The sequence below is a fragment of the Medicago truncatula genome, chromosome 1, assembly GCF_003473485.1.
Source record: "Medicago truncatula cultivar Jemalong A17 chromosome 1, MtrunA17r5.0-ANR, whole genome shotgun sequence".
Lineage (NCBI taxonomy): Eukaryota > Viridiplantae > Streptophyta > Magnoliopsida > Fabales > Fabaceae > Medicago > Medicago truncatula.
Window position 1 is genome coordinate 17,501,063 of NC_053042.1, and position 14,149 is coordinate 17,515,211.

General features: G+C 31.3%; 1 protein-coding gene across 1 annotated transcript; it reads right to left on the bottom strand.

Annotated features, from left to right (window-relative positions):
* Window positions 1-12,277: 12,277 nt before the first annotated feature.
* Window positions 12,278-14,149, bottom strand: LOC11428579 (MYB-like transcription factor EOBI). The gene is made up of 3 exons (XM_003590133.4): window positions 13,751-14,149; window positions 13,238-13,367; window positions 12,278-12,963 (listed from the first exon to the last, which is right to left on the bottom strand). Exons 1-3 carry the CDS (start codon window positions 13,908-13,910, stop codon window positions 12,477-12,479), a joined length of 777 nt encoding a protein of 258 aa, XP_003590181.2. The 5' UTR covers window positions 13,911-14,149; the 3' UTR covers window positions 12,278-12,476.

Below are 14,149 nucleotides of genomic sequence, written 5' to 3' on the forward strand. Positions count from 1 at the left end.
TAAAATAACAACTTTTCATTAGGAAACAACAATCATCTTTTTAATATGTGCAAATTTACCTAGGATAAAAAAAAACTATTAAAAATTTGCATACTTCTAGCATTCACAAAGTATGCATATGTCTTTACCAAAAAAAAAAAAAAACACACACACATATGTGAATCTAGTTATCAGGGAAATTGTCAAAGGTTTGACTTACCACCCGTCAACGTCAAGTGATCTATGAAGAGTAATAGTATATATTACATTAATAAATTTAGTTGACTATACATAATTAATCTGTTTTTTTTTTTTTCTTTAAGGAAGAATGCTCAGTCTGTTATATCATTGAATGTCAATTACTAGTACACTGTACATACATTATTAATTATAATTATAATATCTAATTATTTACTAATACAACAGGTTCATGTAAATATTTCTTTCGTAAAATGCAATATTCAAGGATTTGTAGTTGTTACATTTCCTGTAATAGTAGTGCGTAGGTGTACGGACATATACGGACAATGTCAACGAAATTTGCTCGGTAACTTAAATTTAATGATCGGAAAATATCTTAGTTGAAAAGAGTTTAATAATGGAAGTGAGCCTCATTTTGCATGGAAGAGATGGTTTCATCATCTTATAGGTAGAATAGTTCATATTGTTGAATAAGGGTATTGACTTTTGATTGTTTGACGTCTGGTTTCCAAAGCGTACCACATTGATTTAGCCGTTTTACAATGTGAAACCGAATGATACGTACTCACTTACGCCTATGACGGTGATGAGTATGTTTCTCGCTGTTAAAGAGTCTCACGTAGGACAAAAAGATGATCGCAACATGTGTTCACAAGCCGGTTTTATGGTGTTATGTTAGACCCAACTGCAATTTCTAAGACCTACATTCAAATCATATTGGACCTTCTTCTTATCATCTTCAGTCCAACCGACTTTAGACTTGTCTATAAGAAAACACCGTCTTCGCCATCGGTATTAATTTATAGTTCAAGTCGCCTATTTAAGACGGCGTCCAAACATCCATATAGATTGATTGAATGTACACTCATGCACTCTTTCTAATTGTCATAGTTTTCACCTTAAAAAAAAATATAGGAGCCCTATTGTATGCCCTTTTAAGTTCTTTGTTCGCCATATCGACTCTTACGATGATTAACTGTTAGTGAAAAGACCAGGCTTTTGATGCCACTTGTTGGCTGATATGATAGTAACAAGAGGAACTTAGAAGGGGTGAATAACTTTTTCGAATAAAAACGTTTGCGAAAGCGTGGTTTAAAAAACTTGTTTGAAAACTTATGACTATATTGGATTATGCTAAAGCAATGAACAAAGATAATTCGATTACGAACGAGATGTTCAACTTTGAATTGTTACTTAACAATCAATTAATCAATACACACAATAATCTATAAAACTTATGACTATTTCAAACCAAACCTACTCTTAAGCAAGAAATCCCTAATATAAGTAATTATACATCATTGATATATGTGATGAATTAAGCATCAAGTTAATCTCTACTATGAAGGTGATTGAATTAATAAGCTCTTGAAAATTGGTTTTAGAATTTATTTAATCACAAAGCATGTATCAATTAACCTAATTCATCATGATCATATATTACAAATTGATTTGCAGAAATTTAATGAGTAAGGGAAATAAGAACATCGAGATTTATAGTGATTCCCTTTTTTCATCCTCATTAAGAGTACATCAACTCTTCGTAGAAGAAAATGCCTCTTCTATGGACTTCCACTATGTTGTTGATTATTTTTATAGGTGTATGTATGATTACAAAGATTCCTAATCTTCTATGCTAAGCAATCACACAAAGAATCCAATCTTCAAGCTCTCTTAAAATCGAAAAATCCACAAGGTCTCCGAACCTCAAGCTTGCATCCAGTCCTTCAAATTTCTACTCCAAGAAATCTTCTTTGTTATGCCTCCGCTTCGATCCCCTTGAACCTTGAATGTTTGAGAAACAACCCCCACAATTACCTTTGGAGGTGAAAAGTACTTCCTTTTCCTTTAAATCCTTGATGCTCCATCAATTACACTAACAATCCAGATCTCAAATCCTTCAAAAGTTCTTAGAAAAAGTGTTTAATCTGAAGAAGTTTATAGAAAGTGAGAGGTTGGATACTTTAGAGTGTTTTTGTAAATTGATTATATGAAGTGCGGGAATGAAAGGATATAATTCTATATAGTCAAGTGAGATAGATGGGAGTTTGCCTAAATATATAACATAAAATTGATGTGTGAATCGAGTTAGACTTAGTGTGAATCGATTCAATAGTGTAAAATGAGGTGGCTGGGCTGACATGAAGATTGACATGATATTCATGAACAATGAATCAATTCAAGACAATTTTTTATGAAGAATGAATCGATTCATAGAACTTTTGAATCGAAGTAGTGTTTCCAAAAGCAATTCGATACTAATCAAAACCATTTGATACGATTCAAACAACAAAAGATAGACACCATAATGGTAGATTGAATCGATTTAATTTCTTCAAAGTAGAGATTTGAATGAAATCAAGACATAATATTTGAACGCCCAAACCATTATCTTACTTGATTCAAAAATTGCAAAGCATTACTTTGAATCAAATCGAAGCCTTAGGAAATGAAATTTTTGAGAAAACTGGAATAACAAGGTACACATAGAATGATATTAACGTTGAAGTTCATAAAACATCATCATAGATGACAATAACACAAAGACTAATTAGGGTGCTTCACAAAAGATTGTAGCATCGAAAAAATTCCTTCTAAGAAGCTCTGAGGGGCAAAAGCACCATTTCATATGTCCAACTTCCCACATCAATTATCAACGGGGATGCCCTTTGTATCAAGATAACGCAAGCAATGTAAGAAAACAGAATTGTGGTTACATGAACACCTTCATTGTGTGATTTACAAGTCGACTATGCAAAGCCTCATTTCCTCTATACCATGCTCTTGAAGCTCTCAAATTCGTGATGTGTTTGTGGCGGCAGTGATTCATATTGCACATACAATTTGGTTAATTCTTAACATCTTGCGCTTTAGTTTTGATAAAACGTCGATTAAAAAGGCAAAGATAATTACTTATGTCGCATTGTCAGACAATAATTCTTCAGGTAAATGTTTGCCCAATTCGTCGGATAACTGTCTTTTGAATGTTTTCTTGGTCTCTCTTAACCATCGATAAATGTGTTGTCATCTCTGTTGTTTAGAAGATGCTTTCTTTTCCTTATATTAAGTTGAATACAGATGACTCTTTGGTTGATAATATGGGGGCTTGTGGCGGGATTTTTTGAGATTATAGAGGTTCTTTTTTAGGCTGTTTTGCTGCTAATTTGGGGTCGAGTTCGGTAATTGAGGCAGAACTGCACAACTTTATCTTGGGATTAAAATATGCATTTCAGCACGGCTGGTATCATGTTTGGGTGGAAGGCGAATCCACTTCTTCTCTATTGACCTTCATGAATCATATTCTTGTTCCTTTAAGGCTTCGGAACCGGTGGCACAATTGATTACATGTTGGAATTCACATTTTACCGTCACATATTTATCAGGAAGGAAATGCATGTGCTGATAATCTGGCTGATCATGGTCATGTTATTACAAATGTTGTTTGGAGGAATTCTTTACTTATTTTTCTTAGGAAGGGTTTTTCCGGGACCTACATGGTCTTGCGAATTTTAGATTCCATTAATTCCCACTTTTGTTGTTATTTTTTAGGGTTTTGGCCTAGTCTCCCTCTTGTACAATTTTCACGTTTTTAATAAAATTTCATATCAGGTCGTAGAGGATGAGAGCAGCTATGTGGTGTCAATCTAGTTGGGATGTCTAGCTTCTCTTTGATGCATTCCTTACTCTCTTGATTGATAAAAAAAAACTGAACACTTAATCATAAGCAAACACAACACCAACCTAACAAACATCATCAAACCCTAACTAAGAAAATAGAGTAAATTACACTCCCCTCCCCTCAAAGATATTTGAATTACACTCCTCTCTCTCTTATGTTAAAATATACACTCCCCTCCCTTGAAAAGTAAAATTGATACTCCTCTCCCTTATGAGATGCTTAAATTTCAACCCCATCCCTTAATAATTAAATATACACTACAGTTTAATCTATTTTAACATAAATAAATATTTTTATAATATATATTAATTTTGAATCACGATTTAAAAAACATAAATTCATTTTTTTTTAAAATTTAAATGTCAATTATAAGCAAATTTAAATATTTTGTTATTAATTTTATAATTTGGAGTATAAAATTCACATTTAAATAAGCATTACTTGATTGACTTCACTAATTTTTCACATATTTTAATTTTATTTTGGGTTGTTTCATATTTTATAATAGGGTTTTTTTTTTTTTTTGGTACATATTTTATAATAGGGTTTAAAACTACATGTTAATGAAATTGTTAATAAAAAATAGCGAAAAAATATGTACTCAAATTTTGATTATATTAAAATGAACATGTAATACTATTTTTCTTTGAATTGTGTTAGATTATTTTTTTTCTTCTAGATTTTTAGAAAAAAATATATATATATTGAGGGAGTAAAGTGTAGATTTTAACATAAGAGGGGAGGGGAATGGAATTCAAGCTTCTCTTAAGGGAGGGGAGTGAAAAGTTTTCTAATATGTTTTAAATAAGAGGGAAGAGAGTGTATATTTTAACATAAGAGGGGAGGGTAGTGTAATTCAAGCATCTTTGAGGGGGGTGTAATTTACTCAAGAAAATAATAGAGGCGCAACTGCAAGGAGACAAACTAATAGAGTCGCTCATAATCTTGCTCGAGCGTCTAAGGAGACAAACTAATAGAGTCGCTCATAATCTTGCTCGAGCGTCTACATCACATGCTAGTCTCAATATTTTCTTTCCTCCTCCCTATTGTATTAACTCTATATTATTTTGGATGAAATAAAATGAGCTACCTTTTCCTAAAACAAAAATTTGGCGACAAAATTCACAAACTAAATGCAATGAAATGTGGAATTATGGACGAGTTCGAATCCGGTCCAAAGATATCATATATCTTTGCAACATTTTATCATATGAGACCTCTTTTATATATATATATATGTTATTTATACAAAGTAAAATATTTCATAATTTAGGTGACCAACGTTTTTTGTTATAGTCAATGACAAACCTTGAGAAGTTTCCATGTACCCGTGACAAAAGAATATTCAGTGATGTTTTCATCCACAATATTTTTTTTTTATTCTTTAAAATAAGTATTCTCTCTAGAAATTATTTATACTTTATTTAAAAAAAGAACATTTTTATTTTGATAGTTGATATTGATATAAAATTCATAGGATTGCGAATTTCTTTGTCTCAACGTTGTGTTTATTGACAAATATGCTTCCAACCTTTATGACCAAAAATCAGTCGAGTTGAATTGATTTATGGATGGTTGGTTGCAGGTAAAGAATTTGTCAAAAGCCTGATTATTTTATCGTGTGAATGTTCCTCAACAGTTTTTGGCAACACAAATTTTAAATCATATTGCATTATATTTTCTATGTGACCTCATCATCTAATGTGGTTCTTGTACATAATTAAACTATGTCACGTCATATGTGGAGTAAGGATGATGGCGGGAATGACCTTCAATCTTGGACTATTATAACATGTTTACACAAACCTAATAATCATTTTTTTTTAGTACAAATCTAATATCTTTTTTATTTGAGGAGAATCTAATAATCTCTTTTTTATTATACGAATTGTCGGTTTAAATATAAATCAATTATGGTGTCTACAAGCTACAATGGTTCATAAATTTGGAGAATTACATTTTAGGTATCTTCAATATATCTTAGGGACTCCAAAATTTGATTTTCACCCTTAATATATTTGTTTGGTAGATGTCCCCGTGAGCTTAGATCAGTTGGTAGGAACATTGCATAATTTATACAGGGGTCGAAGTTGGAACCCCGAAGACCCCACTTCTCTACGTTTAATTGTGTAAGCTCCAGCCATTAGATTACTAGACAAAAAAATATTTGTTTGGTAGATACGTCCTGAATGTTGGAGGAAATACTAGTTTGAAGAAACACTAGTGTGACCACTAACCATTAATTTGTTATCAAGAAAGTATTGCCCTAAACTTTGTAGGCCCTAACCATCAATGTCAAGATTCAACGATTATTTGTTTTCGATGGGCTACTTCTAATCATCAATAATTCATGACCTCTCTCAAATATATAAATGAAGGAAATTGTAGAAAGCGAAGTCAATGGAAAAATTCCATTTTTTTAATAGAGTTTAATTTTGATACATTTTATTATCGTAAACAAGTTCACACTGTCAAAACAATCATTATGTTCGGCGTTAAAAATAAAAATATATTATGCAATGTATCTATTAATTGAATTAAGATCATGAAATACTAGTCAACAAATCGTAGTTCTAAATATAAACACTATTGGCCATAAGTTGTACTTAAAAAACAACTTTTTGCTAGGTTGTCTTAATGAACTCCTAACAACTGAGCTAGATTTGGTTAAGTTTACACATGCCCTGCGGCCCAAAATTAATTGTGATTACATAAAAAAAAAAAAAAAAAATTGTGAAAAGTGAGATGTTTGACATGGACAAAGTCTTGACGATTAATTCTCAACTATTTTTGGTAGTCATTTCAGGAGAGGAGCTAGATTTGGTTGGATACAACTACAAAACTTTTGTGTTTATAGGCATACACTAATTAGTAAAAAAGAAAAATAAGATTATTATTATTGAAATAAATGAATGATATGATTGTTATTGTATTTAAATGCAAAATAATTACGTGTGTCACCAAGTAAGTCTTGGCATTATTAGAGATATAATAGAATGACTACATATTAAAATATCACAGAAAATGTCTACATTATCGTAAGATGTGGTCACCTTGACTGCATATATAAAATTTCATGGCTTAATTACACTTTTGGTTCTCATGTTTTGATCTACTCATGAAATTGGTAGGCCCTTTTAAAATAGAATAAAATAGTCCTTCAATTATCATTTTTATTGCATTTTTCGTCCTACCTCCTATTTTCAAACTCCAGAAACGCAGAAAAATGATAGTTTTAGGCGGTTTTAGACCTACCCCTATGCTCAACCATGAAATCAACAAGGAATAAAACATGTGGGCAGAAGGAATCTATTCTATTCAGCACACTAACCAAAAAAAACCCTAATTTAAAACATATCTTAGAAATTAGGGTTTTGTTGGTTAGTGTGTTGAAATTAGAGTTAAGAAACTAAAGAAATTGAGTTGTTTAATATTCAGAGTTCAAGTCTTGACAATAAAAAAAACAGAAGTCTTGTTAACGAGTGCCTTCGAGGCACTCTTTAAGCATGGCAAAATAAGTAATTATTATTCTTCAAAAAAGTCAAATATTTTGATTTCCAATGCATTGATTACATATATTTTCATAAATAGTTAGTACTTATTGTTCTTAACAAGTGCCCCCGGGGCACTCTTTAACATTTCCCTAAAAAAATACTAGCTTAATACACTACAACATAATTTTTTTTTTTTTAAGGAAATACACTACAACATAATTGAAATCTAGTAATAATTGAAAATTGTTACTAAATCAAGAAAAATAGTACTAGTTAAATTTTGTAACACTTGAACAATTGTTAGTTAAAGCTCATGTTACTATAAAGAGCTGTAATAATATTTTACTGTATCATCAGTAACATTAAAAAAATGTTACTTATTTCTATTCTTTTGTAACAATTGTTGTATTGTCAGTAACATTAAAAAAATGACGTATTTATAATTTGTGAAAAGTTGTAAAAAGTGTCGCAAAGTTGTCTAGACTAAAAAAATGTGAATCTAGCAAAAAAATGTTATTGATTGAAATATATTAGAAAACATGGATTATCTATAGGAGTTTTTGTGCTCAATCTACCACATTGAATCCTGAAATCACATAACAAGTGTTTATACATAATCAAAGAAAATCACCATACTACATTTGGATTAACGTTTAGATCAAAATATTTGGATAACAAGACAATGAAATAAGATATCCTAACTAAACCTAGTAATCACTTTTTCGACTAAAAAAACTAGCCTTGAGGGGATCTAAGCAAGCTAATGCAACAAAAATCTTATTGGCTTGCAACAACATCATTCATAGCTTCATTTGAATCAACAAAAATCTTCTAGCTGCAAGTATTTAAAAGGAATGAAACAAAAACCAAATAAAAGTAAATTTGAGGTATAAATAATTGAACCAGATCTAATAATAGGAGCAGAATTTACATTTACTAATAGTGAAGCAAGCAACAAAATCCTATTGAGAAGTTGTAAATACTCCATTAGTAATATCTCACCAGAAATCTGAATGGTTCTTTAAACATTATATAGCACCCAAACCAAGGAGAAGGTTATATTGATGCTCATAAGTTTAGGCACGAGCATCAATTGAAAAGGAAACATAAGTTATAATTTTTTAAATGTGAAGAGTAAAAAACATTCAAAGTTCCTTCAGTATCAATGTAAGCAACTTTTCCATTGCATGCATGCATACTAGTTGGTAGCTGTAGTATGCAACAAATATTTCAATGTGTGTGAAAACAAGATTAGCATTGTACGCATAATTTTTTTGGTGTTTGAGAAGTTATGAATGCATACAATAAAAGATATAAACACATGATTTAGAGAAACATTGGAAATTGAGAGGGTTCAAATAGTCATTAATATTAACTAAAACCAAATACGTTATAACAAATTTGAAGTTGTGTTGGTCATGGACATTATTGATCCAGTAGACATCCATTGCAATTATAATTGAGAAGTGATGATCACTCAATATAAACCACAAGTAAATAATATTACTTTCAAAAACTAAGTTAAAAAATAGTGTGTTCTCAAACACTTAACAAGTATAATAATAAACATTCTAACATTTGTCATAGAAAGAAAAACTTATGAGGTTGAATGGGTTTGATTTCGGAGAAGGTTAAAATTGATTTGTTTTTCTTTTTTAATTTTATTTTATGGTTTGTATGAGTAACGCGATCATTTTAGAAATGTGGGGTAAAACTTTATCTTGGTTAGCATATATGTCTAAAAATGAACGTGGCCCATTTATTATTTATCAAAGCACTAAAATATAAAAGAAAGAGATGCTTGAACCAATACAATAGAGCGACAAAGTGGATAATTTGTGAAGAGAAAATCCAGAGTTATCCCTAGAAAAGATCCAAAGGAAAAAATAGCTAAGTCCATCGTAAAATAAAGCTAGGCAGATTATGACCATTCTTGGCCATAATAACCGCTACAAAACTACACTCTATGAAAATTTGTACAAAATATTGAAATTGCTAGGTATTCTATCGCAATTGAACCAACTATTCTATAGCTGCAAGGCCGCTTTGGAGGTACCCTTTTGGACATGGGTCCTCATTCTGGCAGAGTTAAAGCTAGCAGGCTTCACTTTGTTCACATGTTTCTTCTTCTTTCTCTCTGTCTTAGTGCTCTCAGATAGACTTGCATAGTGTTGGTCAAAGTCTGATATGATGGCTTCATCATTGTCTTCTTCCACCTCAAGTCTCTTGTCGTGGCCGAGAGTGTACCACATCACCTCTTCTACTTCATCCCCTCAAAATTTGGAAAGAATCTACACACTCTTAAGAGTTGCAACATAACAGAGAGAGGGTTTGGAACCATGAACCAAGATTTGGCTTGAAGAGAGCTTGTCATTTGTCAAACTAGCATAGCTGGCAGTTACAAGTTGCGGTATAGGAACATTTGCATACATTGATTGATGAGAGGTGTTTTTGTAAGAGTAACAAGTGCGATAAATAAACTGGCGACAACACATCAACTGAATCCAAAGCCTTAGATGTAGACACAGAAGTTGGTGGAACAATCATGCCTGTAAGAGTTAAAATAGGAGTAGCAGCCCACTTGGCTATTAGAGATGGATTCAATGCTCCTTTGCCCGAAACAGTAGTAACCCTGGGGAATGACAACCTCCCAGTATCTTTACTCTGTGTCATAGAAAGAGAAGAAAGAATGGAGAATGTTTGCCTCCCAAAGCCATTCTTCTCCTGCATACCAGAAAAGACACAGAGAATTTAATATCATCGGAGTGTTACCTCCGCCATGAGCTATCATAGCATCGCGACACCATATAACCTCTTGTATAGTTATCTTTGTTCGAATACATATGATCTAATTAACACCAGATCAATAAACTAGAATTTAATCCAAAATGTGTATATTATGTAGTTTTACTTGTGTTAATCATTTTTCAAAATAAGTTGTATCAATCATATTCATATCTCATGATAGATTACTAATTAAGAGTTATAAATAACACTTGTATAAAAATAACAAATTTCAAAGAAAAAAGTTTTTTTATTGACAACTTTTTGGGAAAAAAATAATAGATACATATACGATATTCAATCCGTAACAAAATATAAGCAAAAAGATTTAAAATATTAAATACTTTTTGTCTAAATTTTAGACCAAATACATTTGTTTTTTAAATTCCATTTTGTTTACATTTTGTTATGAAGGGACTAATTATTAAGGTACTTGTTGCTATCCATAAAAACAAAAACATAATTATAATTTAAAATTATTTTTTTTAAAATTTTAATAGCTTTTTTTTAAAAAAAATTTCTTGTCAAATAAAAAAAAAAGTATTCATATAATGAGTAATCATATGAAGCCCAAATACTCCAAAACGGAGACGTACACGTACCAGATACGTATCGGATACCGATACTTCACGGATACTCGCGGGTACGTATCCACGAAGTATCGGAATTAATTATTTTAATTTTTATTAAATATTTTATCGGATACTTAGGTGATACTCCACAGATACACAAGAATACTTCTAAGATACTTCACATACACGTATATCCTAGAAAAAGATGAAGAGTAAAAAAGTGAGATAATGTTGTAAAAATTCTTTATAGATGTATATGACTCAATTTTAGATATGCATCAATAGAATTATTTTTCGATGAAACACTTAAAATTATACTTCTTGTGGATGAACGTAACGAGAGATGTGATTTAGTTAATCAACATTAGATAAAATTTGTGTTGAGTTCTTTTAATTATGTTTCTCTCAATATCCCAACATATGAATATGTAATATGGTTTATAACAAACTTTAAAAAAAAAAAAAAAATTGATCACATATATTATTTTTAAAAAATTGTAACTTTTATAATAATACAATAATGAAGAGTAATTAATATTAATTTTCTTTAAGTATTTTACATATATACATATAAGTTTAATTATAAATTTTTGTTAACGTATCCTAACCGTATCGTATCTTAAATTTAAAAAAATTCGCGTATCCGCGTACCCGTATCGTATTGTACCCGCACCCATATCCGTATCGGGGCTAATCAACAACATAATAAAATAAAGTACAGTTTTTACAGAATATCAGAATCATGCTTCTCCTGTAGTTAAGTTTGGAGCATAATCAACTTGTATAAAGATGATTAGCAAAAATTAAAAATATGATATCATGTGAGATATGTGACGTTTCAAGAATCCAGTTCTGTCTTAGTTTAAGCCTAAGTTAACCCCAATTGATTAATTAGAAGTAATGGAAAAACAAAAAAAGTGAAGAGAGCATTTGTATTTGTATTATGTGTCGATTAAACAAACAAAAAGAATATGGTGACAAAGATGTTAACTAAGTAAGGATTTGTACTAGCACTAAAAAGTGTCGCATAATCTATGCTTAAAGGGATTTCTAGATACACTATTTCCTTGCTTCAATTTTAACACCTAGCATATCTTTCTCATTCCAAGTGAGGAACTTAATTACTTTAAGAGTGCTTTATAGAATTTTAGTATAAATTTTAGTTTTAGGTTTCATTTGATTTGATTTAATTTCAGACAAATGTAAGGGCAAAAGCAAACATGCTAGAATCATTTTTAAGATTATGTCACTAGAAAGGATCCAATTTATCCTTAATGCTTGTTATCCATAAACAATTAAAAAAAAAAACCAAGATATAGTTCAGTATTTTGGGTTGGAATATAGAAGTATTACTCCATATTCAATTATAAGCAAAAAGTTAATGAATTTTTTTGACTTAAATATAAGCAAAAGTTATATATTTTATGCACATCCAAGGTCTCTATTCTAAAAACAAAAAAATATCACAAATTATTAGTGATGTCGGAGAGTCAGTGTTCGGTGTCTGTGTCTGTATCCGTGCTTCATATGAAATCAAGAAAATTGAGACACTTTATTGGTAAAGTTCATTAAGTTTTTATAAGCAAAACTGAGACACTTTATTGGCAGATTACATTACTAAGTTGCTTTGAGAACATCATTTTCCTAACTCAACTACACACCTTATGCTACAAATCCAAAGCTCATGGTTTTTGGAGCCTTATATCAAACTATAACTTAAATAAACTAAAACTAAGAGTACTTATAAATTTCCTCATCTAAGTAAAACTAACAGTAAGGAGCAACTAAATTGTATAGACCAGCTTTGTTTGTTGCATTAGCAACACTGAAATTTCCTTGAACATCATCCAAATTCCACAGACCATCCAACAAAGTATCATCTTCTGTTGCATTAGGTACAGAAGAGTTTCCATTGAGCATAAAGTAACCCTGATCCTCTGTTGTATTTGGATACATGTTGAAAATTTCTTGTCTAGCTTGAGATATATAAGGAACTCTATGGCTATTGTTTTCCTCAAACATGGACATGACACCTTTCATGTCTAAGTTGAATTGCAGTTGTTGTTGCTGCTGCTGCTGTTGCAATTGTTGCTGTTGCTGCTGCTGGTGAAATAACTGCTTTCTCAGGAATCGGTTTTTCGCCTTTTCGGCAGCATCAAAGGGATTTTTTGCTTTTTTCTTGAAATGAGTCCTCCAGTAATTCTTTATTTCATTGTCTGTTCTTCCTGGTAAACTTCTTGCAATTGTTGACCACCTGAAAATTTTCAAATTTATTGGTTAAGTCCTTGATTCAAACACCTTTGCCAATCTATGAAACATAGATACTGACATCCAATACGACACTGACACATTGATACACCGATAGTGATTTGAATAGATGAATTAAATGAATATATTTATGTGTTAGTGTCGTGCCACTACTTAAGACATCTCACTGACACTCCTTCTATCATAAGTATCGGTTTACTTAGTTGCCAATTATAGAAAAACATGTAGTTCAAAAAGATTGGAGGATTTAAGAATTTTACCTGTTTCCCCACCTAGCATGAAGCTCTAATATTATGCTTTCTTCTTGTGGTGTTATTTGACCCCTTTTGAGATCTGGTCTTAGATAATTCACCCACCTCAATCTGCAACTCTTTCCATTCCTTTTCAATCCTATTCAAAGGAAAAACAATAAATTAAGCTACATAACAAATTGATCATATTTGAAGAGTACAAGTTATAAGCAATTTTACTTGTTCCATTCCTATCAAAATTTTAAGATAAGGTTGTGATAGCAATGGACCTCTTGAAACTTATCTACTGTAGCAGGCAAGGATATAGTATGTTAACTTGCTATTGCTATAGCAGATAAAATTCAAGAGATCCATCGTAGACGTGACCATTGAGACCACCATCTCTATCAATACTATTAGAGATATAGTAAGTTAGCAACTAATTGATAACAAACTATATCTTTAATAGTTACCGCAACTGCAATTTAAAACCTTGATTGCTATTACGAGAAACAAGAGTAGAAAAGATTAGTTTTTAATTACCTGTAAGCCGAGCAACAGAGTTCCATCTTCCTTCACCATGCAGTCTAACATAGTCAATCAACAACCTATCCTCTTCAGCAGTCCATGGCCCTTTCCTCCAAACCTCTTCCTCCATGATACCATGACCAATTTGGCCTGCCATCACTCCACGCCAATACATGTAGAATCAAATGTTTCAAAGTTTGTGTGTGTGTTGGATAAAGTTGTTTGTCTTCCAATTTATGTGGCAATGATCTTTTGGTCTAGTGGTTGATGCTTATTTATACTTGTAGGTTTGCCCTCAACTTGATTCTATCACTCAATCAAGGGTCACTTTCTTATGATCTCTTCAATACCCGTTTCACTGTTTAAGGTAACATTGTTTATAAAGTATAATATAAATTAAGAAAAGGGTGTGCA

Coding starts and splice junctions, on each gene's coding strand:
- LOC11428579 (XM_003590133.4), bottom strand. CDS start 13,910: ATGTATTGGCGTGGAGTGATGGCAGGCCAAATTGGTCATGGTATCATG. Junction 13,368..13,750: donor CTCTGTTGCTCGGCTTACAG/GTAATTAAAAAC, acceptor TCCTTTGAATAG/GATTGAAAAGGAATGGAAAG. Junction 12,964..13,237: donor CATGCTAGGTGGGGAAACAG/GTAAAATTCTTA, acceptor GAAAATTTTCAG/GTGGTCAACAATTGCAAGAA.